General features: G+C 39.7%; 2 protein-coding genes across 4 annotated transcripts; both read left to right on the forward strand.

The window, feature by feature from the left end:
• On the forward strand, window positions 1-5,106 carry LOC142640941 (putative aminotransferase TAT2). Of its 3 annotated transcripts, none has more exons than XM_075815273.1 (7): window positions 1-374; window positions 1,735-2,074; window positions 2,191-2,409; window positions 2,915-2,974; window positions 3,370-3,525; window positions 3,646-3,711; window positions 4,744-5,106. In XM_075815273.1, exons 1-7 carry the CDS (start codon window positions 121-123, stop codon window positions 4,759-4,761), a joined length of 1,113 nt encoding a protein of 370 aa, XP_075671388.1. In that variant the 5' UTR covers window positions 1-120; the 3' UTR covers window positions 4,762-5,106. The 3 variants fall into 3 exon arrangements, with proteins under 3 accessions (XP_075671388.1, XP_075671387.1, XP_075671386.1); XM_075815271.1 differs by having other exon boundaries at window positions 7-374; window positions 3,618-3,711; XM_075815272.1 differs by lacking the exon at window positions 2,915-2,974 and having other exon boundaries at window positions 3-374; window positions 3,618-3,711.
• A 13,096-nt stretch (window positions 5,107-18,202) lies between these two features.
• On the forward strand, window positions 18,203-22,937 carry LOC142638419 (D-amino-acid transaminase, chloroplastic-like). The gene is made up of 5 exons (XM_075812458.1): window positions 18,203-18,589; window positions 18,717-18,778; window positions 19,744-19,919; window positions 21,616-22,289; window positions 22,508-22,937. Exons 1-5 carry the CDS (start codon window positions 18,553-18,555, stop codon window positions 22,636-22,638), a joined length of 1,080 nt encoding a protein of 359 aa, XP_075668573.1. The 5' UTR covers window positions 18,203-18,552; the 3' UTR covers window positions 22,639-22,937.
• The last annotated feature ends 522 nt before the right edge of the window (window positions 22,938-23,459 follow it).

Here is a 23,459-nt window from a genome sequence, read left to right on the forward strand (position 1 = left end):
TTCAACGAGTGGTCTGTGTGCATGTTCTCTCTCATACGCCCATCGCTAGCTAATTATATATAAATAAATTGGAGCCTCTTTCTCTACCAAATAGCAGTCACGAGTCCAAGATTAATAAACATGGAGAATGGAACTCTCAACCATGGTGTGGACACGGGTTCAACCATCACCATCAAAGGCATTCTTAGCCTGTTAATGCAAAATATTGAAGAACAAACTAGTAAAAAGAGGGTGATTTCTCTGGGCATGGGTGACCCTTCTGCTTATTCCTGCTTTCACACTACCCATGTTGCTCAAGAGGCTGTTGTTGATGCTCTCCAATCTGACAAGTTCAATGGTTATGCACCAACTGTTGGTCTTCCTCAAACTAGAAGGTAATTCTTATTCTTTTAGAGTATTTCCTTTTTCAATTTTTGTTGTAATTTTCTGGTTTCATGAATTTTTTCGAGCCCTCAACTTCTGAGTTTATCAAATATTGTTCCTAGTTTTCTTAAAAGTATAAACTTGGGGTTGTGGCTCTCCACTAGATTCGGGATTTTTGTGTGGCAGTTTCAATTTTGAGCTACTTTATCCATTAAAATATAACAGTTGCCGTTGATACTTCATAATTGCAATATTGTTGTCAATCGGTTCTTTTGGCTTTAAATTTAATTTTTTCCACAAGTAGAGTTCAAAGTTCATAAGAAAATGTAATCTGGGTGTCTGACAACTTCTCTTTGATATTGGGTTTTTTTTTTTTTTTTTTTTTCCAAATGTGTTCACATTTCTTAGTTAATGTTTACTTGTGCTTTCAAACTATGACTTCTGCTACCAATTTTCAGTATAACATTGTACTAATATGTTTTGAAATTCATCTAATTACATTGAATTTGCGTATTATTTCTTACTGTTTTGAGGAAGTTATATAGAAAAACTTCGCTTTTCATTACCTTCTTCAGTTCTTCTCAACTAATCATTTAATTCTTTAAAACTGCAGTTAATTTAGAAGTAACAATCTGGGTTTGATTCTTATATATTAGTGCCACAGTTGAAATTTAAAACTGATTGAGCCTATTTCTTTTTGCAAAGTTATTTGAGCCTGTTTCAATCAGCTCTAATTACTTATCTGTTTGGAGTTGCAATCAAAAGTAGTTTAAAATACTATTTTGGATAGGTTTGTTTATCCTAGCTTCTATTTCAAAAGTTTTTATAATAGCAGTCTGTGTCACTACTGCTTTCTCTCTCACCTTTTGGTATTTTTTTTTCTTGAGGTGGATGTGCGTCTTCTTCTCTATTTTTCTAATTTAATAAATTTTTAGAATTTTTGTTTTGTCCATTGAATTAAAGCACTACATGATGAAAGTATCCTTGTTCTTCCTTTAAACCTTCAACTTCGATGCAGGCACGATTCATTCCAGAGAAATATGTCTTCTGAATAAATAAATGTATGAGTTTGTACTAATTAGATATGTCTATGAATAATAGCAAATTATGTAATACTCTTGTCAGTTAACGTTATCTCTATCCCAATCTGATCCCGCAAACCACTATTAGAGCTAGAGTAATTGATAAATTACCGACATTTTAAATGGGAGGTAGTGTGGAGACAAAAATCGAACTTAGGATCTCCTGCTTTGATAACATGAAAAAGTATCAGTTGATCCAAAAGTTTTAAGCTGTTAGATAATAGTGAATTTAACAATATATCAGTTATGAATTTTCTTCAGTAATTTTCTTCTATTTTAAAATGAACAGAGCAATTGCTGAATATTTGTCTCGTGATCTTCCATACAAGTTATCATCTGATGATGTTTTTATCACCTCTGGTTGCACACAAGCCATTGATGTTTCGCTGGCAATGCTTGCCCACCCTGGTGCAAATATCTTGCTTCCAAGGCCAGGCTTCCCAATTTATGAACTTTGTGCCGGATTTAGGCACCTTGAAGTTCGGTACATTGATCTTCTCCCTGATAAAGGCTGGGAGGTTGATCTTGATGCTGTTGATGTTCTTGCAGATCAGAACACTGTTGCATTGGTAGTTATAAACCCTGGGAATCCTTGTGGAAATGTATACAGTTTTGAACATCTAAAGAAGGTCAGTAGTCCAGGATATGGCTTCAAGTGCCACAAAATTTTGTACATAAGGTGACTATAAATAGTTGGCATTATATAAAGATTTGATGTTATTAATTGTTTGTGTACTTCACCTAGATCGCAGAAACTGCAAAAAAGAATAAAATTCTTATAATTGCTGACGAAGTATATGGGCACCTTGCTTTTGGGAAAAATCCATTTGTGCCAATGGGAGTTTTTGGATCCGAAGTTCCTGTTCTCACACTTGGGTCTCTATCAAAGAGATGGATAGTTCCTGGATGGCGACTTGGTTGGTTTGTGACAAGTGATCCAAGTGGCATGTATCGGGAGCCCAAGGTTCTCTCTCTCTCTCTCTCTCTCTCTCTCACTCATGTGTGAAATTCTCATTGTATACCTTCAATAATGCTTTGTAAATCTTTTCACTGATGGATTCCGTTGTCTAAAAGTGATTTAGAGATGTAAACTGCTCTAGAAAATATGTTTTTGTTTGGCTAGCATGGTTTTCCTCCCACAACATTTCACGGCAATGCATTATAGCTGTATATGGAATGTCCTAAAGATTAATTAATCTTGAACACAATTTTTTTTGTTTCTGTTTCATTTGTTTTTTCAAAAATTCTCATTTACATTAATCAAAATTCTTTATTTATGGTGCAACCAAGGGCTTTAATTATTAAAAAGATATGGAATAACCAGCTTTGGGCTTTTGACTTCTGATCATCTGGATAACTGTGGTCCAATATGTACTGCTGATTATAAACTGTTCATGATTTTCATATCATACAATTTACATTGAATCTTTTTGTTGCTAAACCATCTTACTACTTTTTTTTCCCCTCAGACTGTCGAGCGTATTAAGAAGTATTTTGATATTCTGGGGGGCCCTGCAACCTTCATTCAGGTTTATCTTTTTTTATTTTTTTATTATTTTATATATTCTTGTTTTGAATTTCTAGGATGAAAGCATACATTGTTTTCTTTTTCATTGATAGAATTTCTTTCATTAAGATGATGTAGCTCATAGCTTCTCCAATTGAAATTAATTATTCATACATAGTTGCAAACTGAATTTTTGCCACAGTATCAACAAATATGCTGAACTTGAGGTAGAAAAAGTTCTATGGTGCTGCCACTTCTTGGTTAATGCATGAACAAGTATTTGACCTGTGATGATAAGTTGGGAATTGATTCTTCTGCCTTGAAATGTCTAAACTTTTATCTTTAACTGAAAACATGTAGCTGCTGATTTTCTTTGTGCCTATAATCCATCTACTTATTCATATTTTGGCGTGTTAGGCAGCGGTTCCCCGCATCCTTGAGCAAACTGATGAGGCTTTCTTCAAGAAAACTATTAATTTGCTAGAGCATGCATCAGATATTCTCTGTGATACCATAAAGGAGATCCCTTGCATTACTTGTCCACTAAAACCTGAGGGATCTATGGCAATAATGGTGAGATTGCAACTTTGCAGTTATCTTTGTGCTTAAAATAATGGATTCATAGAGATATGTGGTTGCCTTTTTATTTATTACATATGTTGCAGGTGAAATTGAATATTTCGTTACTGGAAGACATCAGTGATGATATTGATTTCTGTTTCAAGCTGGCCAAAGAGGAATCAGTTGTCATTCTTCCAGGTATGACTTGATACATTCATTGTGTATTTATTAGTTTAAAAATTTTTCTTATTTCCTTAGGAAATCCATTTTCAGTTGCTGAAACAAAATCTCCTTGTGCTGCATCTGCTGCATTTTCTAATGTGGGAGAAATGGTCCTGTTGTTTTCCAGGAAACCTTATTCTTTCCTTCAACTAAACTCAAATTCTATCCCCTATATTATAAAGGATGATGGACTTAAAAACCTGAGATTTTATGAACCTCTAAACTCTTCCACATTCCCAACTACGTAATTTCAATTCTGATTACTTCCATTCTCAATAAGGTGTATACATGAGGCTAGTATGAGATTCCCACATTCTCATTACATTTCATTTTCCACATCTTGTTATAAAAAGGTGCATTATCTCATGCTTGCTTCTGGACCAAAAATGGAGTCCATCAATAGCTATATTTATGTCAAGTTAAAGTTTATATGTACTTTCAATTAACTTCATTAATGTTCTTTTCAAATATTATTTGAAGTTCTGAATATCAAGGATCTTTCCCAAATCACATACTTAACAAGGTTGTCCAAAGTTCCCATTTGTTGAAGATGTTACGGTAATTCTAATTACTACTTATTTTTCTGAAGAAATTTGACTTAATATCACTCATTTTAGCATCCAGGAACCCAATAAAAAGCTGATTACACTATCATTAAAGCTTAACATACATTTATGCAAATGAGCATGTGGGACATACTCACAGAGATGGAATGCACATCATATAGTTGAGCAACTTATCAAAAGTTATGATCAAGAATTTCTGTGAGAAACAGGGCATATCAAGCATTCGCAGAATGCATTCAATTGGCATTTCTATTTTAAAATATTGTTTATCCTAGAGAGAAAACATCACTGAGTTTTCATATAACCTTTTAGTACAACAAAAGTAATTGTCTTATGTTCAGTTTCCTAGGAATTCATTACATTTTTAAGTGTAGTACGCTAACTAGAAGCTCTAAGTAACTACTAACAAATGGATCTAACCGTTTTTTTTTTTTTTTTTCAGGAACTGCTGTGGGGCTAAAAAATTGGGTTCGTATTACTTTTGCTGTTGATTCTTCTTTTCTTGAAGAAGGTTTAAGAAGGACGAAATCCTTTTGTCAAAGACATGCAAAACAGTTACTAAGATACTAAACCATTGAAGTCAATAAAGTGTGATGCTCAAGTCATTGATCTTGTGACTTGTCATTAAAATTTCTCCCAAAATTTCCTGACATTATTTTGTTATACACTTACACAGGGCAAAGTTAATCAGTAAAAATATATCAGATATTGTTGACATTTATGTAAAGTGTAAACTGTCTCCTTAGAAGTTGTACATCACATTGCTTCAGTTATAATAATCAATATGCTATATTATTGATTCTAATACATGATGTGCCAAATCTTGCTCACTTGTTACGTGATTAGTATTCACTTCAAGCTAAAAGAAAAAAGTTACATTTACATGCATGATCGTGTACAACAATTCTTTGCCAGTACAGTGATCTCCATGGATTTTTTTCTCCATTCCTCTTCTTTCTTAGGTGATTAGGTAGAATTTGAGCTGCATTGTCCACTCCATAGTAGCCATCTGTATTAGCTAGGAGGTTGTGTTTTTGTCAAAGCTTCTTCAATGTTGGTAACTAGCTAGAGCCCCTTTGATGCCAAATATAGGTATGCTAGTTACTTTTGAACTTTTGCAAGGATAGCTAGTTTCTTTGAAAATAGAAAATATGTTGAGTATGTAAGAGTTCTTTCAAAGAAAATGTCACAAATGATGTTCCTTGTGTTTTGAGAGAGATTGCTGATTGAAAATGTCCATTTCTAGTTATTTGAAATAGGATTTATCAGAAGTGTGTGTGTGTGTGTGTATCAAATTTAAATATGGAGAAAACACAGTTTTTGGAACTACTTTTTAATAGTCCTATTTCACATCAACTGAAAATGGACTTTTTGAAATGGGTAATTTGAGGTCTGTTTTTAGGAAAATAAATATTTATAATCACTTATGCCAAGTGGAAATATTTGGCAAAAAAGACGATATTTATAAATGGTAGTTATTAACTATAAGTAACCATCTCCTCCTTGATTTGTAGGGTATCTATTGCCTAAAAACGGAAGACATGATTATACAAAAAAAATCTCCAACATCATCCATAAATGTAGACCTCTATCAAAGAGATCAATCCATGCTTGTAGGGATGTTGTTGCCCCTCGCATCGCATGACTATCAATGTAGGCAAGTAGGCATTGGGCTTTGTTAATTTAGGCTTGTAATTCCCTTTGCACTTGTGTTCTTATTTAATTAAGTGAGTTGTAATATTTACATTTCTTGTCTGATCATCTGTGCACTTTATTTTTTCATTCTCATCTTAAACTCATGCATTTTTCAAAAAGTTCTATTAAGATAGGCGTTACCAAACCCATATCCTCTTTATCCAAGTTGAATAAGTGTTTTTGAGTGATTTCCAATCAAAAGCAACATAAAATCTAGTTTGTACTCAAGCACAATCTTTTTACTTTTTTTCCTCCTTTCTTTTAGATTGAAGAGCAATGCTAGTTCCATATGAATATATCTCAATTTAAATCGAACAATAAGAGAGTATTGTGCAATCAGAAGAGGTTTCATCATATCAGCGTCAAGCCTAATTAAATATAAACATGTTTTTTTTTTAAGCTTAAGAATAGTCTAATAACAGTGTGAACTTTGGTGCCTATAATTTCACTTACGTGTTCAGCATATATTAATGGGGTGTGTAACTGTGTTCTAAGACCTGCATCAGGGAAGAAAGACTTTACTCAGACTTCAAAAACTGTTTTTCTTACCCTAGTTTCCGCAAGTCTGATAATTTTCTAAAATGACAAAATTTGAAGAATTCTAGAATCAAGTTTTACTCAAAAAATTAGAAGTAGCAAAGGCTTAAAAGCCACGTACCTTTTAAAAAAAAAAGACCGAGAACTTTTATTCAAGAAACAAAAAGTATGTCAAGTGATCCAACACAAGCAACAAGCTACATAGTTGACATTCAGGCTGAAGGGGATAAAAATAGTAAGTGGATGGAGACAGTGAGGACGGATCGACACCATGAGTAACCCAGCTATGACGGTTGGGTGTTGCTGAATGTCCGTCTTGTATAAATTAATTATGGATGCCACGTGGCACGTCGTTTGATATATTTCAGATAAGCTTTTGCTTTATCCCCACGCAAACGTGTATATTTGGACTTCTTGCGACGCACGTTTGGGAAGTCCCCTATATGGAAAGGAACTTGAGAAGGAAGTTGTATCCTAAAAGAAAGGTAATTCTACTCAATATAAATACCCCAGAAACCCTAGGTATGAAGGTACGCATAATATTCTTAACTCTGGCACTCTAGGGTTAAAGGAAGGAGATTCTAACTTGACCTTCGGAGGGTATTTGGCCGACACCACACCGGTGCTCTCTTTTAGGTCCTTTGCTTTCTTTTTGCAGATATTGCTTTCGTTCGAGGAGCGCTTGCAACTCACTGGTGATATTTTCGACATCATCAGTTGGCGCCGTCTGTGGGAAATAGAGGAAGAAAATCTTCTGATTATTTTTAGCCTCGCTCTATCCCTGAGACAAAGAGTTGCATGGCACTCACCCGATCGATGGCGACGAACAACAATCAAGGCGACGAACCACGTACCACCGCTTTGGAAAGGCAGGTCCAAACGCTTGCGGCGGCGGTTGAGCGCCTCACTAAGCAGAATCATGATTTGGAAGAACAGTTGCGGCAAATAACCGCAAATCAGAGTGCACCACAGGAAGATCAGGAGGGCGCTAGCCCCGAAGGAAGGAACGCGGAAAGACCTGAGGGCAGCAACGCTCCGACTAGACCCGAGCGACAAGAAACCAATCCACCACTTGCTTTAGACACAGTGCCGACTCACATAGCCACCGAGATGCAGGAGATGAGGGAACGTATGGATGCCATGATGAACGCCCTTAAGGGACGGGTATCCAGCAATCTGGACGACCTAGTCCATAGAACGGATTCACCATTCACGGCGTTGGTGAATTCATGCCCCGTCCCTTCAAAGTTCAAAATGCCCCATGTGGAAAATTATGACGGATCCAAGGACCCGTTGGATCACCTGGAGTCTTTCAGAACACTGATGCATCTTCAGGGTGTACCGGACGAAATCATGTGCGAGCTTTCCTCACCACTTTGAAAGGGCTGCGAGGGATTGGTACAGCAAGTTGACGCCTAATTCCATCGGCACTTTTAAGGAATTAGGAGCGCAGTTTGTGTCACACTTCATTGGAAGTCATCGACACAAGAGGTCTATTGCATGCATACTGGGAATTAAACAACGAGAAGGTGAGACATTGAGGTCTTATATAGCCCGCTTCAATAAGGAATCCCTCTCGATAGACGAGGCCGACGACAAGACACTTGTGGCGGCATTCACAAACGGGTTACAAGAGGGTAAGTTCTTATTTTCCCTATGTAAGAATGACCCAAAGACTATGTCCGATGTCTATTACAGGGCGACGAAGTATATGAATGCGGAGGATGCCATACTGGCGAGAGACGACTATAAACCAAAGAAAAGGGAGAGAGAGGAAGATATGAAACCAGATAACGGACGAAAAGCGGCTAGAACCAGAGATCGACGAGAAGACCGGAGACCCAAACCACCTTCAGGGAGGTTTACAAGTTTCACCCCCCTCATAGCCCCAATTGACCAAGTGCTTATGCAAATCAAAGATGAAGGAAGCTTGACATTCCCGGGTAAGTTAAAGGGAGATCCGAACAAAAGGCCAAGAGATAGATATTGCCGCTTTCACCGTGACCACGGCCATGATACGACGGAATGTTATGACTTGAAACAACAGATCGAAGCCCTTATAAGGCAGGGAAGGTTGCAAAGGTTCGTGAGGAAGGAAAAAGCTGATCAGCCCCAGGAACAGAACCCTAGACGGGAAAACGAGCGTCCCAGACCACCGGTGGCAGACATACGGATGATAATGGGGGGCAACGCTTCAGTAGGATCGTCCAAGAAGGCCAGAAAGACTTATTTGCGGACGGTGCAAAGTGTCCAGTCGACGGGACCTTCATTAGAAAGAATACGGCGGAACGACTCCAGTATCGAGTTTTTTGAAGACGAGGCCCGGCGTCTTCACCACCCCCATGACGACGCACTTGTGGTCAGTATACAGGTAGGAGACTTCAACGTCCACCGAGTTCTAGTAGACAACGGGAGCTCAGCAGATATCCTTTACTATCCGGCGTTCCAGCAAATGGGGATTGCAAAGGAGCGCTTGATCCCGGCGTCCGCGCCCCTCGTTGGCTTTGGGGGAACCCGGGTCCATCCTTTAGGATCCGTCACGCTGGCGGTGACGGTAGGAGACTACCCACAACAGATAACTAAAAATATCTCCTTTCTAGTGGTTGATTGTTCCTCAGCATACAACGCCATACTCGGACGACCTATACTCAACGCATGGAAAGCCATCACTTCAACCTACCATCTGATGATCAAGTTTCCCACTGAACATGGGGTTGGAGAACTACGCGGAAATCAAGTAACTGCAAGGGAATGCTACGTGGCCATGATGGAGATGGATGACCATGTACAGACAATGAGCATCGAAGAACAGAGAATAATGGCAGAACCCGTGGAGACATTGGAAGAAGTCCAACTAGATGATTCAAGGCCTGATCGAACCACCAGGATAGGGACCTCGGTCGACCAACTGATTCGACATACGCTTCTAATGTTCCTTAAAGAAAACCAAGATGTGTTCGCATGGAGCCATGACGACATGCCGGGAATAGATCCAGCCGTCATAGTTCATAAATTGAATGTATCACCTTCCTTCCCCCCAGTCCGACAAAAGAAACGCGTGTTTGCCCCTGAGCGGGATCGAGCCGCAGCAGAGGAAGTGCGAAGCTACGAGAAGCGGACTTCATACGAGAAGTGTACTACCCGCATCGGGCCGGCGAATGTGGTAATGGTCAAAAAGTCAAATGGGAAGTGGAGAATGTGCGTTGACTTCACGGATCTGAACAAAGCATGCCCTAAAGACAGTTACCCGCTCCCACGGATTGACGCTTTAGTCGACTCAACCGCAAAACATGAGTTGTTGAGCTTCATGGACGCCTTCTCGGGGTACAACCAGATTAAGTTGGAGAAGACAGATCAAGAGAAGACATCATTCGTGACGAGTCAAGGGCTTTTTTGCTACAAGGTAATGCCATTCGGGCTCAAGAATGCAGGAGCCACATACCAACGATTAATGAACAAGATGTTCGAGCACCAGATTGGCCGGAACGTCCAAGTCTACGTAGATGACATGTTGGTAAAAAGCGTAAAAGCGTCGGATCATCTGAGGGACCTCCAGGAGACTTTTGACACTCTTCGAACGTACAAAATGAAGCTGAACCCAAGCAAATGCGCATTCGGAGTAACTGCTGGAAAGTTCTTAGGGTTCATGGTGTCCCAGCGGGGCATTGAGGTCAACCCCGAAAAAGTGAAAGCAATTATGGATCTATCCCCTCCAAGGACGGTGAAGGAAGTGCAAAGCCTGACGGGAAAGATAGCAGCCTTAAATAGATTCGTATCAAGAGCAACAGACAAGTGTCTCCCTTTCTTTAGAACGCTAAGGAAATCTTTTGAGTGGACGGACGGCGCAAAGGGCATTTGAAGAGTTGAAGGCATATCCGTCCGCCCCGCCATTACTTAGCCCGTCTACGCCGGGGGAGGAATTATTCCCGTATCTTGCCGTCTCATCGGCGGCGGTAAGTGCGGCTCTCATTAGAGAGGAAGGGAAGGTCCGAAGCCCGTGTACTTTGTGAGCCGGCGCTGCGAGGCGCCGAGGAGAGGTACCCACGGATAGAGAAACTCGCCTTCGCACTTGTAACTGCAGCTCGAAAACTGAAGCCGTATTTTCAAGCACACACAATAACAATCCTGACGGATCAGCCATTGCGGAGAGCAATGCACAATCCTGAAACCGCCGGACGAATGGCTTTGTGGGCTATCGAGCTAAGCGAGTACGATATCCAATACCAGCCACGAACAGTGTGAAAGGACAAATATTGGCGTACTTCATTGCGGAATTCACTACACATGAGGAGCAGGGGGCGAGAAGAGACGCCTACATGGAGAATTCACATAGACGGATCCTCCAATAAGCATGCGGGAGGAATCGGAGTTGTACTCCATACCCCGGAAGGAGATAAAATTGAATCTATGATCCGTCTGGAATTCCCTGCTACGAATAATGAAGCGGAGTATGAGGCCCTGGTAGCGGGATTGGAGCTCGCGATAGCAGCTGGGGCCAGGAAGGCAATGGTCTACTCCGATTCCCAAATCGTAGCTAGCCAAGTTGATGGGAGTTATGATTGTAGGAATGAACGAATGAGAAGGTATCTCGAAGAAGTGAAGGGTCGGACGAGTGCCCTCCAATTCACGATAACTCAGATACCGAGAGAAGAGAATCAAGAAGCGGATCGACTCGCAAAGGCTGCTTCGGCCGAACCTATGGTCGTCCCAGAGCAGGTATTGTCCTTCGTCCAATATTCATCGTTACTAGATAATGTTCGAGTGCGGGAATTAACCACCGGAGAGGGTTGGACGGTTCCAATCGTGGCGTACCTCAAGGACGGCAAGCTTCCAGCCATGACGTAAGAATCTAGGATATTGAAGGTTAGGGCTGACCGATTCATGCGATCAAAGGCATCCTCTACAAAAGAGGATTCTCCCGACCTTATCTAAGATGCAGGCCATGACGAAGCAGACTACGTAATGAGGGAAGTTCATGAAGGGATCTGTGGAAACCACTCAGGATCAAGATCACTGGTACACAAACTACTCCGGGCAGGGTATTACTGGCCGACAATGCGAAGGATGCCCATATGTACGTAAGAGCTCGCGATAAGTGTCAACGATTCGGCAACCTTATCAGGCAGCCAACGGAGGAACTCACACCCATGATGGCCCCATGGCCATTCGCACAATGGGGGTTAGACATCATGGGTCCATTTCCAATAGCGGCAAGACAACTGAAGTTCTTGGTGGTTGGTATCGACTACTTCACCAAGTGGGTGGAAGCAGAAGCTCTTGCTACTATCACGGAGAAAAATATTCGCAGCTTTGTATGGAGAAATATTGTTTGCCGATATGGGATCCCGAGAGTGCTCGTGTCAGACAACGGGAAGCAATTCGACAACGATGCGTTCCGAGATTTTTGTTCTCAGCTGGGAATCAAGAATCACTACTCGTCGCCCGCTCATCCACAGGCCAACGGACAAGTTGAAGTCACGAACCGGTCCTTGTTAAAAATCATCAAGACCCGGCTCGAGGGGGCAAAGGGCATATGGCCGGACGAACTACCAAGTGTCCTATGGGCGTACAGAACAACGGCAAGGACGCCAACGGGAGAGACACCGTTTCGATTGGCGTTTGGTGTAGAAGCCCTCATACCAGTAGAAGTGGGATTGACGAGCTACCGCGTGGAAAGTTATGACGAGAGTAAGAATTCTGAAGCATTACGTCTAGAGCTTGACCTTGTTGATGAAATTAGGGCAACAGCGGCCGAAAGACTGGCGCGGTACCAGGACATGATGGCAAAACATTACAACTCTAAGGTTCGGCACCGGGACTTCAAAGTTGGAGATCTAGTGTTGCGTAAAGTGCTTGGCGCTACGAAAGATGCATCCCTGGGAAAGCTGGGTCCCAACTGGGAAGGTCCGTACCGAATCATCTCATGGCGCAGGAAAGGAACGTACTACTTGGAGACATTAGACGGAAAGAAGTTAGGCCACCCCTGGAACACGGAGCACCTGAAGAAGTACTACCAATAGTGCAGCAGTCACAATACCTACTGCCTTACTTTTCAGTTTAAATGTTATGGCTTTTTACTTCTTAGAGCTGAGTTTTTCTTTTTCATGAACAATTTGGTTTATTGAAACTTATGAGAGGAATTTTTTATACATGCTGATGAAAGTCTACAATAAAATCTACAAGTCCACAAAGTGGACGGATCACCCACAGGGTGAAAAACCTAACGTCCACAAAGTGGACGGATCACCCACAGGGTGAAAAACCTAAAGTCCACAAAGTGGACGGATCACCCACAGGGTGAGAAATCTACAAGTCCACAAAGTGGACGGATCACCAAAAAGGGTGAAAATCTACAAGTCCACAAAGTGGACGGATCACCAAAAGGGTGAAAATCTACAAGTCCACAAAGTGGACGGAACACCCAAAGGGTGAGAAATCTACAAGTCCACAAAGTGGACGGATCACCCACAGGGTGAGAAACCTACAAGTCCACGGAGTGGACGGATCACCCACAGGGTGAGAAACTCACAAGTCCACAAAGTGGACGGATCACCCAAAGGGTGAGAAACTTACGAGTCCACAAAGTGGACGGATCACCCAAAGGGTGAAAAACCTAAAGTCCACAAAGAGGACGGATCACCCACAGGGTGAGAAACCTACACGTCCACAAAGTGGACGGATCACCCAAAGAGTAAAAGAAATCTCGTTCACAAAATAAACGGTTAGCAAAAACACATTTGAAAGGCCATTCATCAAGTGGACGGGTTAACTGAAAGCACGACGGATAATGAGCAAGCAACATGCAATAAAAGATTCGACAAATCAAAGTTTAAATTACAAATGACGGATTAAATAAAGTTCTCTTACAACGGTAAAAATATTTACAAAAAAGCAAGTGTCCTATTCATTCTTAGGAGGAGAGTTCTCGACCATTGGACCGTCATTTGGCTGGCTGGGAGGTGGAACTTCGCCTTCGTCGGCTGGAGCAGTGACGGCAAACACTTCTTCGTACTTTCCGAACGGACGGATTGTGCAAGCGTTTGCCCTTGAGCATCAATAGATATATGGGATACGTCCAGATCAGGGTACGATGACTTCACCTGACGGATGGCGTCATCGAACCCGTCAGCAAAGGAGCTCCCTAGCTCCGTCAGAAGGAGTTCGAATCCCGATATTCTAGAACGGCAATCTCTTTTGCGTTGTGAAGCTTGGATGTTGTCTCCGTCACCGCTTCTCCTTGTCCTTCAATATCTCACGAAGATGCCCGTTCTCTTTTTCCACCTCCTCTCCGACCTCGCTCCGAATATTTGAGCTTTCGTCCATGTTGATCTTGTAGGTCTTCAACTCGTGCAGCTCATCCTCCATCGTCCGGCTTTTCTTTCTCGGACGGTCCATGGATGTCTCATGATTGAGACAACGGCCATGGAGCCCTTTCATCATCACCATGGCTCTGGAAGCAAAATACAACGTTATGACGGATGTGAAGGAACTTAGTAACAATATTAGACGGATTCAAAATTACCCGTGCAAGGGTGAAAAGACCCGTCTCACCCATAGCTTCCGTTGAATGGTTGCCGAGGTCCGCATAGTCGTCACCGTCGGCATAGACGACATCTTCTCAAGGGCATAGCTAGAATCCTCCCGGAAGAGAACGGGTGGTTTCTCCTCGGAGGTTGCTGGGCCTTTCATCAAGCCTTTGCCTTTTCCATGCTTGACGCCCGTCTTCTCTGCCTTTAAAGCCACGACGGGCTCGGTGGAGGTCTTTTGCTTCTTGGGAGGACGGTCCGTTTTTTCAACTTGAATCCGTTTTGACGGTACAGGTGGGACCGTCCCCTTTGTTTGACCTCCCTCTTGCTTTTTCTTCGCCGCCTGTTGTTTAATGAATGCTTTCCTCTGGCGGCGTCCATCTCTGTAAATCAAAGACGGATGAGAGAGAAGATAAAAAAGTAAAACGAGAAGAATTACAGACGGGTATAATTTTGATGAACTTACGTTTTCGAATTCTGTTATCGTATTGACGGGCAGCGGATGAAGGTTCTGGTCCGTCACAATACCAGTGAAGCGTATCGAGTGTGACGAGTTGAGCCCAAGTCCTCTCTTGCAGTTTTGTTTTGTTGAAGATTTTCTCCGTAAAACTCCACTGCTCCAAGTCAACCTGTGGACGGTCCCGCGCTGCAATAAAGGACGGTTAAGCCTAAAAGAAAAAAATGAAAATAAAAAAGACTGGACGGAAGCAAAAGGGATACACATACCCGACGGAGGCATTATGCCCCATGTTGTGTCGACGGGCATATTAGTTACATCTCCTGGATGACACATCCATTCGTCCCCTTCTAAAAAGAAGTAACGGCTCTTCCAGTCTCTGTTCGAGTCTGGAGTGTCACTGACGAGCCTCAATAAAGGACTTCTAGCTGCGAAGCTATACATCCCCTTGGACTTAACAATCTCTGTCGGACGGTAACAATGGAAAAATTCTTCCACCGTCAACCTTCTGGAACCGTCAGACATTGCCCCGTATAAAACCTCAACCCCAATGAACACTCTCCAGGCATTGGGGGAGATTTGGGTGATGGACAGACCAAGGTATTGAAGAAGTCGACGGTGAAGAGAACTTAATGGAAATCTGAGCCCCGCCTTTAAAGCTTGCTCGTAGATCCCAACACCGTCTACTCCCTTGTAGTAGCATTTCTCTGATTTTTTGGGAAGACGCAGACGGATGTTATCCGGTATTTGATACTTGGTCCTAAGTAAGTTGAGTTGGGATTCAGTCATGGACGACCTAAAATCATTTACCGTCCGGTAGAGGCAAGATGACGAATTCCCTAAGGCCATCCGGGCCAATTATTGACTGGACGGGGGGATCAACGCCGTCCAAACTACTACTGGACGACTCTGAACTCTCTGTCTCTATACCACCGTCAAGGGAAGAAGAGGTACTTGACGAATTCCTCTCTTCACTTGAAGTGTCAGGATCTCTTGGACCTGACGGAAACTTTTCATCGTAGCCCGCCCCCTCGCGGGCAAACGACTGGTTACTTGACGCACTAGACATTACCTACATTTATGACGGTATAACCTAAGATACCGACGGTTCTAAAGAAAGTGCATATACTTAAAACAATGAAATTCAAAGAAAGACGGAGAAATGTTTGTAATACATACCGGATTGAGACGGTTTCTGACGAAGAACGACGGACGGATCTGTTGAGATGGCAGGAAGGCACGATAGTTGTGACGGTTGTGCTCTGCTCACAAGTTTCTGATATGAAGATGAAATGAGGAGAGAAAAATCTGGCTTTTTATAGAACAGAGGGCACGGAATACGAAGCGACGCCTCGTTTTGGGGAAATATCCAATCCACGAGGGCCACGTGCTCTTCGTCAGAAGTACGGGCCACGTGTCATCCGTCATGGTATGCCAAGGCCGTCCCCTTTTAATACATTGCTTTTAGTCATTCCATGGATCCGTCAGATTATAAGGACGGATCCAAGGACTGAAGGGGGCAACTGAAGGGGATAAAAATAGTAAGTGGATGGAGACAGTGAGGACGGATCGACACCATGAGTAACCCAGCTATGACGGTTGGGTGTTGCTGAATGTCCGTCTTGTATAAATTAATTATGGATGCCACGTGGCACGTCGTTTGATATATTTCAGATAAGCTTTTGCTTTATCCCCACGCAAACGTGTATATTTGGACTTCTTGCGACGCACGTTTGGGAAGTCCCCTATATGGAAAGGAACTTGAGAAGGAAGTTGTATCCTAAAAGAAAGGTAATTCTACTCAATATAAATACCCCAGAAACCCTAGGTATGAAGGTACGCATAATATTCTTAACTCTGGCACTCTAGGGTTAAAGGAAGGAGATTCTAACTTGACCTTCGGAGGGTATTTGGCCGACACCACACCGGTGCTCTCTTTTAGGTCCTTTGCTTTCTTTTTGCAGATATTGCTTTCGTTCGAGGAGCGCTTGCAACTCACTGGTGATATTTTCGACATCATCACAGGCTAAAGGGGCATCTCTTCTCTTACTACAGAAAATGCAGTTGAAGAGAGTTTCTAATGCCTTTTTTTTTTTTTGAGAAGTGTTTCTAATGCCTTTTCAATTAGACATTTTTTATAATATCTCTTAAGGACTCCTTTTTTGGGCCTTGACAGAGGGCTTATTGGTCCAAATTCAATTTCACAAGCCCAATAAATCAACAAACGAGACGAGGCGACAAGCTCAGGCCAACTAACCCAATATTTCTAACGAACAACTTGAGCTTTAAGAGCCCCAAAGGCTTGACTCTTTTTTTTTTTTTAAAAGGAAGTCTGTAACTTTTATCCGATAGAAGGTACTAGTCTCAATTATACATGGAATTTGTTCTAAACAAGTTACAAAAGTGTCGATGCCCTTGACGTGATCGTGGTGATGAACGAAAATATGTTATAGTCTGTTAGCTTGTCTACCTGCAGAATTTTGAAAGACAAGTACTGCCACCAGAGATGAAGAATACCGTAAATTACATTGAAAATGGTGGGTTTGTATGCTTTACCCCCCCCCCCCCCCCCAAATCCTAAATGAAAAGGTAAGTAAGATATGCTGTTTATGAGTTTATATAAAATGGCATCCCCTTTGAGTTTAATCATAATTTGAAAAAGTGTGGACTTAGGATCTGTTTGGGATCCGCTTATTTTGCTGAAATTGAAAACTTTTTACTAGTAGATAAATGTAAAAGTTAGCTTAAATAGTACAGTGAGACTTATGAATAATACCAAAAAGTGGTGTTTGTTTGGCAAGATTATTTTTGCCAACTTATTTTACTATTCAGTTTATTTTTACTACTATTTATGGTCATACTGTACTTTTTGGTACTATTCATGAGTCCTGTACTATTTCAGTTAACTTTTACCTTTATAGTACTTTCAGCAAAAAATTTTCAGTTCAGCAAAATAAACGGATCCCAAATAGACTCTAATCCTCACCAAAAAAAAAAAAAAAAAAAATCCTCACTTATCTTTGGGAATGTCCTTTATATAAACCTTTATTCCATTGTGATTATTTGCAAAAATAAAATCCTCACTTTCTTTCAAAAAAAAGAAAAATTTATCTATACTGTATATATATTTTTTGGAACGTTTATATATATATATATATATATATTTTTTTTTTTTTTTTTTGTTGAGGAAGGAACGTTTATATTCTTGATTGTAAATAAAAAAAAATTAAGACCATATAAATTGACACAATTTGTACTACAATTGTTCACGTGACAGACTTTAAATAGTGGAGAAGAAATTGTAAGTTTATGTGAAAGTAATAAACAGTTTAACACGTAAAATAATTGTGACAATTTATGTGATATTTGCAATTAAAAAAAAAAGGTTTATATTTTATAGAGAGGATGGCGGAATTTAGCCAAAGAAAGACAAGACAGTACAGGCCACCTCCTTGGCTTTGACTATATGCTGAGGCTTCGATTCACGGCATTATACAGGCCCACGACCATATCACCAAATCCATAATGCTATGAACAAATTATTTTCTATTTTATAACAATTTTTTATTTGATACGCTAAATTCTTATTGGTTCTTATTTATTCACGATAGTTACTTACTAATAATAACCTCTCGCCACGTTAAGCCATCTGTAAAAATAGAATAGTACGTGTCTTTAGCATTTTCATAACCAGAAAGCAGAAAGAGCAAAAGACAAAAAAGTCAGTAACCGAATCAATCGTCGTGTACGTTTGTCAAGTAGGTTTTATTTATACCTCTGTTCTGCCAACCGCTGCAAAACAAACTGCAACCGGCTATGCAAAACAAAACAAGTGCATCCTCTTCACATTGCTACATACCTACTTTTCTAATTTGTAAAATATTACTACTTTATTTCCCAAATAACCAATCAACACGTTTCATCTTTTTGTCTCATTGATTATCTCACTCCCTGCTCTGCTCTGTTCTTATATCCCCACAAACTCATCCTCCTCACTCCTTATTCTTTTGAGTTATTTTTGTCTAAGCTTGAAGTCATGGAAAACAGCAGCTCTTATTCTGAACAGAAATCAGGTACTTCTTCATTCTCTTCTTGTTTTCTTCTTTTGTGGGTAATTTCTGATTTGTATGATTATGTCGATAACCCTTATAGTCAAGGCCTGATTCGTGTTGCTTTTATGTTTTTTTTGTTGTTGTGAAGATTCATTGGAGGCTGGAAATGGCAGTGAATTTAAAGTTCATGTGTTCTCATCATCATCTGAGGTGAGAATTCATAACTCTTTGCATCACTTGATACTATACAGTATTATCTTTTTCTGGGGTTTTTAATGCTTCTGCTCTTTATTTATTATTGTTTCGATGTCAATCTTTTAAATTTATTCATTTCTAGCACAAAAATATTATCTTGCATGATTTTAGGATAATGATAAAATACTCCCATATTTTTACATATATAGTGTGTTTCGGTAATTGGGAGTTTATAAAAGAAGGAAAGAAAAAGAAATAAACATATAGTTTTATTATTATAAAATGATAAATCTCATTTTCCCCCTCCCTAATGATCTGCTAGGATTAGTGGTTATATATTGTTAATGGGTTCAATTGGCTGAAATATAAAAACTGCGGAATAAGAGAAAATATTGGCATTGGTAATTGATCGAGTAAAAGAATCTCTATTTTAGACATAAAAACTCTTCATGTACAATTGAGGCGAGTGAAAATGGATGTGACTATATAGATCAAAGTTTTAATTGGATGACTACTATATTTTTGGATGGTAAATACTAATTTTGGGTCCTGACAATGTATAAGATTCCGCATATGTGAAGGCAGAAATTGCACTAGTCTACATCTAGTATATGGGATAGTTGCTCTGTAAGGGAGGAGGTGTATTTGTAGCTAAATAATTTTGACTATAGTGTTTAAAAAAAAGGGAATTTTTTCTTTTTAAAAAATTTGGAGAATTAAAAATGATATTCTCACTAGTAGTGGCTTAACAATTGTAAATTTTGGTCATGTAGCAGAATTTTGAGGAAGTTACCTTTGTCCCAACTGGTGTGGTTTTCTCTAGAAATTTAAAATATCTAATTTTAAGTTGGGAGTGCTGTTTTTCTGGTTCCAAAAGTATTCACCATGGTGAAACTAGCGCTAGATTCAACTTCATTCCCATCGTTTAACAGTTTATTGGAAATGTTTCTCAACTTTTTATTTGTCACATACTGAATCAGTTGCTTGAAAAGCTGCATGAGAAGTGGAGTTCAGTGAAAAAGCAACCATATCCAGCAATGTATTCAAGCACATTTGGAGGAATTATTCTTGATCCAGCCATGATGGTAATTCCAATTGATGATCACATGGTTCATCGAGGGCATGGTGTGTTTGACACGGCTATTATATTAAATGGGTAAGCATGATGTAGTTCTATTTGACATTTCTACTGACACATCTCTGTTAAGTTCTTAGTATAATGCAATCCTAAGCTTCTCTGTATCACATACGAGTCAGTGGCGGCTCCAGGAATTTTTCCAAGGGTGTTCCTAAAAAAAATTTTCAAATTTTTTTTTTTTGGTACGTAGTTTTCTCAGCAAATATTTGTCTATAATCCTAGCAAAAAAATAAACAATAAACTATAAATTTATTTAAAATATTAATAAAATTATTAATTATTGTTGTTTAGTTGTTTTATTAATTTGTTTGTCTTTTATAAACTATAATTTGTTATATTATTGTTTCATTAATTATAAAATTATTAATTGTTATTTAGCCTAACATAATTTAATTTGTTTGTTTTTTATAACATATTGGTTAATTAAATTATTATTTGTTATTTATTAATTGTTTTTTTCAATTAATTAAATTATTATTTATTAATTGTACATTACACTAAAAGAATAAGTCATGTGTACATTACACATTTCATGTGCTAATGTGCACATTACACTACTCATCAGATAAGCCTACCAATCAAAAAATTTCACAATCATAATTTTACAAATCACAATAACATTAACAATTAATATCCCACCAAACAGTTCAACACCAATACCAACACACACCAACCAACGGATAAGAATGAAGATAAAGCCAAAATGCCAAATTCAAAAAGTCAAAACATTATTAAAGTTAAACTCCACTCACTCACTGAGTGCTTCAGCCAATCACTCTTTTTTTTTTTTTTTTGAAAGGTGCTTCAGCCATAGCTCACAGTGTTCAGATAAAGACGAAAGTTAATAAAGAGAGAGAGAGTCATAAGATTATTTATTTCATTTCATATTTGAGAGAGAGAGAGAGAGAGAGAGAGAGAGAGAAAAAGAGAGAGAAATACCTGGGCCTATCTCCGTCTTCGATGTACGATTGCGAACTGCGACGGCGACGATGATTGAGCGACTGTGACTGGAACTGGGCTGATCTCCGTCTCCAATGCGATGAGGCTAGGGGCGACGATGTCCAATGAGGCTGAGCGACTGCGATTGGACTGGAGCTGGACCGATCTCCGTCTCCGATGCGATGAGGGGCGACGATGTCTGATGAGCGATTGCGCTGGAGCTGGGCCGATCTCCGATGCGATGAGGGGCGACTGGACCGATCTAACTTCTAAGGAGAGGCGCCGTTGCTCTGTTTTTTCTTTTTAGGTTTGTTTAGCTTTAGTGATTTTCTTCTCTTTTTTTGAGAAAAGCTTTAGTGATTTTTGATGTCTGATGTATTGAACTACTGATTTGAGGTTGCTGATCTGTATTGGGTTTTTTTTTTTTTAACTGTGGGTTTTCTTCCTCTCTAATTTGTTGGGCTTGCCGTGGGCTTGATGTTGGGCTTGCTAGTTGCCGTCCGTTGTTTTGCTCTGTTAGAATTTTTTTTTTTTTTTTTTGCTTGAAAGTAGAACAAATAATTTTTTATTTTTTTTTAAATTTGAGGGTGTTCCTCATTTTGATTGAGGGTGTTCCTATTTTTTTTTAAGGGTACAAAAAAAAAAAAAATTATTATATATATAAAAAAAAATTTCAAGTCAGGGTGTTCCTGGGAACACCCTGAGCATAACGTGGCGCCGCCACTGATACGAGTACAGTCGGAGCCATAATTATTGATTATTTTGATTCCTGCAGATTCCTCTATGAGCTGGATGCTCACTTGGACCGTTTCCTCAGATCGGCTTCTAATGCAAGGATCTCGTCTCCCTTTCCTCGGTCAACTCTTCGAAGCATTCTTGTGCAGCTGAGTGCAGCATCTCAGTGCAAGAAAGGAACTCTGAGGTACTGGTTAAGTGCAGGTCCTGGAGATTTCTTGCTTTCACCTGCAGGATGCCCAACATCTGCATTCTATGCTGTAGTCATAGATGAAGACTTTTCTCAGTGCAAAGAAGGGGTGAAAGTGGTGACATCCACTGTCCCCATGAAGGCACCTCAATTTGCAACAATGAAGAATGTAAACTACCTCCCTAATGTCCTTTCAAAGATGGAAGCTGAGGAGAAGGGAGCATTTGCTTCTATATGGGTTGATGAGGAAGGTTATATTGCTGAAGGCCCAAATGTAAATGTTGCTTTTATCAACCATGATAAGGAGCTTCTCTTGCCTTTGTTTGATAAGATCCTCAGTGGGTGCACTGCAAAAAGGCTTCTTGAACTTGCATCCAAGTTGGTCGAGCAGGGACGTCTAAAAGATGTGAGAAATACAAATTTAACTGTGGAGGAAGCAAAAGGTGCTGCTGAAATGATGTTTGTAGGAAGCACGCTACCTGTACTGCCTATCATCAGTTGGGATGAACAACCCGTTGGAGATGGTAAGATTAATCCCCTTTGCCATTCGTAGAATAGATGCATTTCAGATTCTTGCTACTAGAGATCATTCAAGGAACACCCCCCCCCCCCCCCCCTCCTACTGAATTTTCTTGTATAATATGATACATGGTATATAAAAAAACTGTATTGTTTCTGTTTATAGGAGTAGCCACTGGGCATTTGTTGTCTAAGGACTTTTATATTTGTTATTTTCTTACAGGGAAAGTGGGAGAATTAACAATGGCACTCTCGGATCTGCTTTGGGATGATATGGTAGCTGGACCTGAAGTACATAGGATACCTGTTCCCTACGTGCAGTCAAACCCAAGTATATCAAATTACAGAGGCTGAACTGAAAGAGTGGTTTCATCTTGTGCTCATTATTCTTATTGTTGCATGTTTTAGCAAAGGCATTCTTCATATCTGCCTTTAAAAAGAAGAAGTGTTTGTTTTCTGTATAAAATGTGAAGAAGTCTTGAATAAAACACTGGATTAGGCATCTTTGCCTTCTTGGAAATGACTATGGGAAGCAATTATCAAGGGGACGGAGGAGATTTCATATAAAGAGACCCCAGAATTAAGTGTCATTGTAGAAACAAATGTAAAACTAAGATGGATTTTTTTTTTAATAAAAAAAAAGCTTTATAAAATACTCGACATGTAAAAGTCCTTTACAAGAAAGTTTTCCTTGTTGCTTGCTTGCTAAGGAATTTAGTGATTTCCTTCTATAATTATGGCTTGCTCCCAGGTAATTGAACTCTTGTAGATATCCTGTAATTTTCTTTCAAACTTATATCTTCTAAGTTGACACTTCAACGTTGTTGTGGTGCAAACTAGAGAGAAGTGATATATCCAGAAATTTGTTTTTAGCAAGCTTAATTCATTTTTATTAATTCTGCTATTATATAATCAGTTTTGTTGTAACAGGCTTCGTGATGAGAAGTAACACACATTGATATTCAGCTGGTAAATAACACACATTGAAGTAACACACATTGGTTTCATCTTGAACATCCACAGCAGTGGAGCTAAAAATTTAGTTATTTGGCATCATAAAAAGTTACTTTATCTATTTTACCTACTCACATGCTGCAGTAGTGAATCTTTTTTAGCTTTCAACACAGTAAAATAATATATCTACTACAATAAAATAATATATCCATTACAATAAA

This window comes from Castanea sativa, chromosome 6 (assembly GCF_040712315.1).
Source record: "Castanea sativa cultivar Marrone di Chiusa Pesio chromosome 6, ASM4071231v1".
In the NCBI taxonomy this organism is placed as follows: domain Eukaryota; kingdom Viridiplantae; phylum Streptophyta; class Magnoliopsida; order Fagales; family Fagaceae; genus Castanea; species Castanea sativa.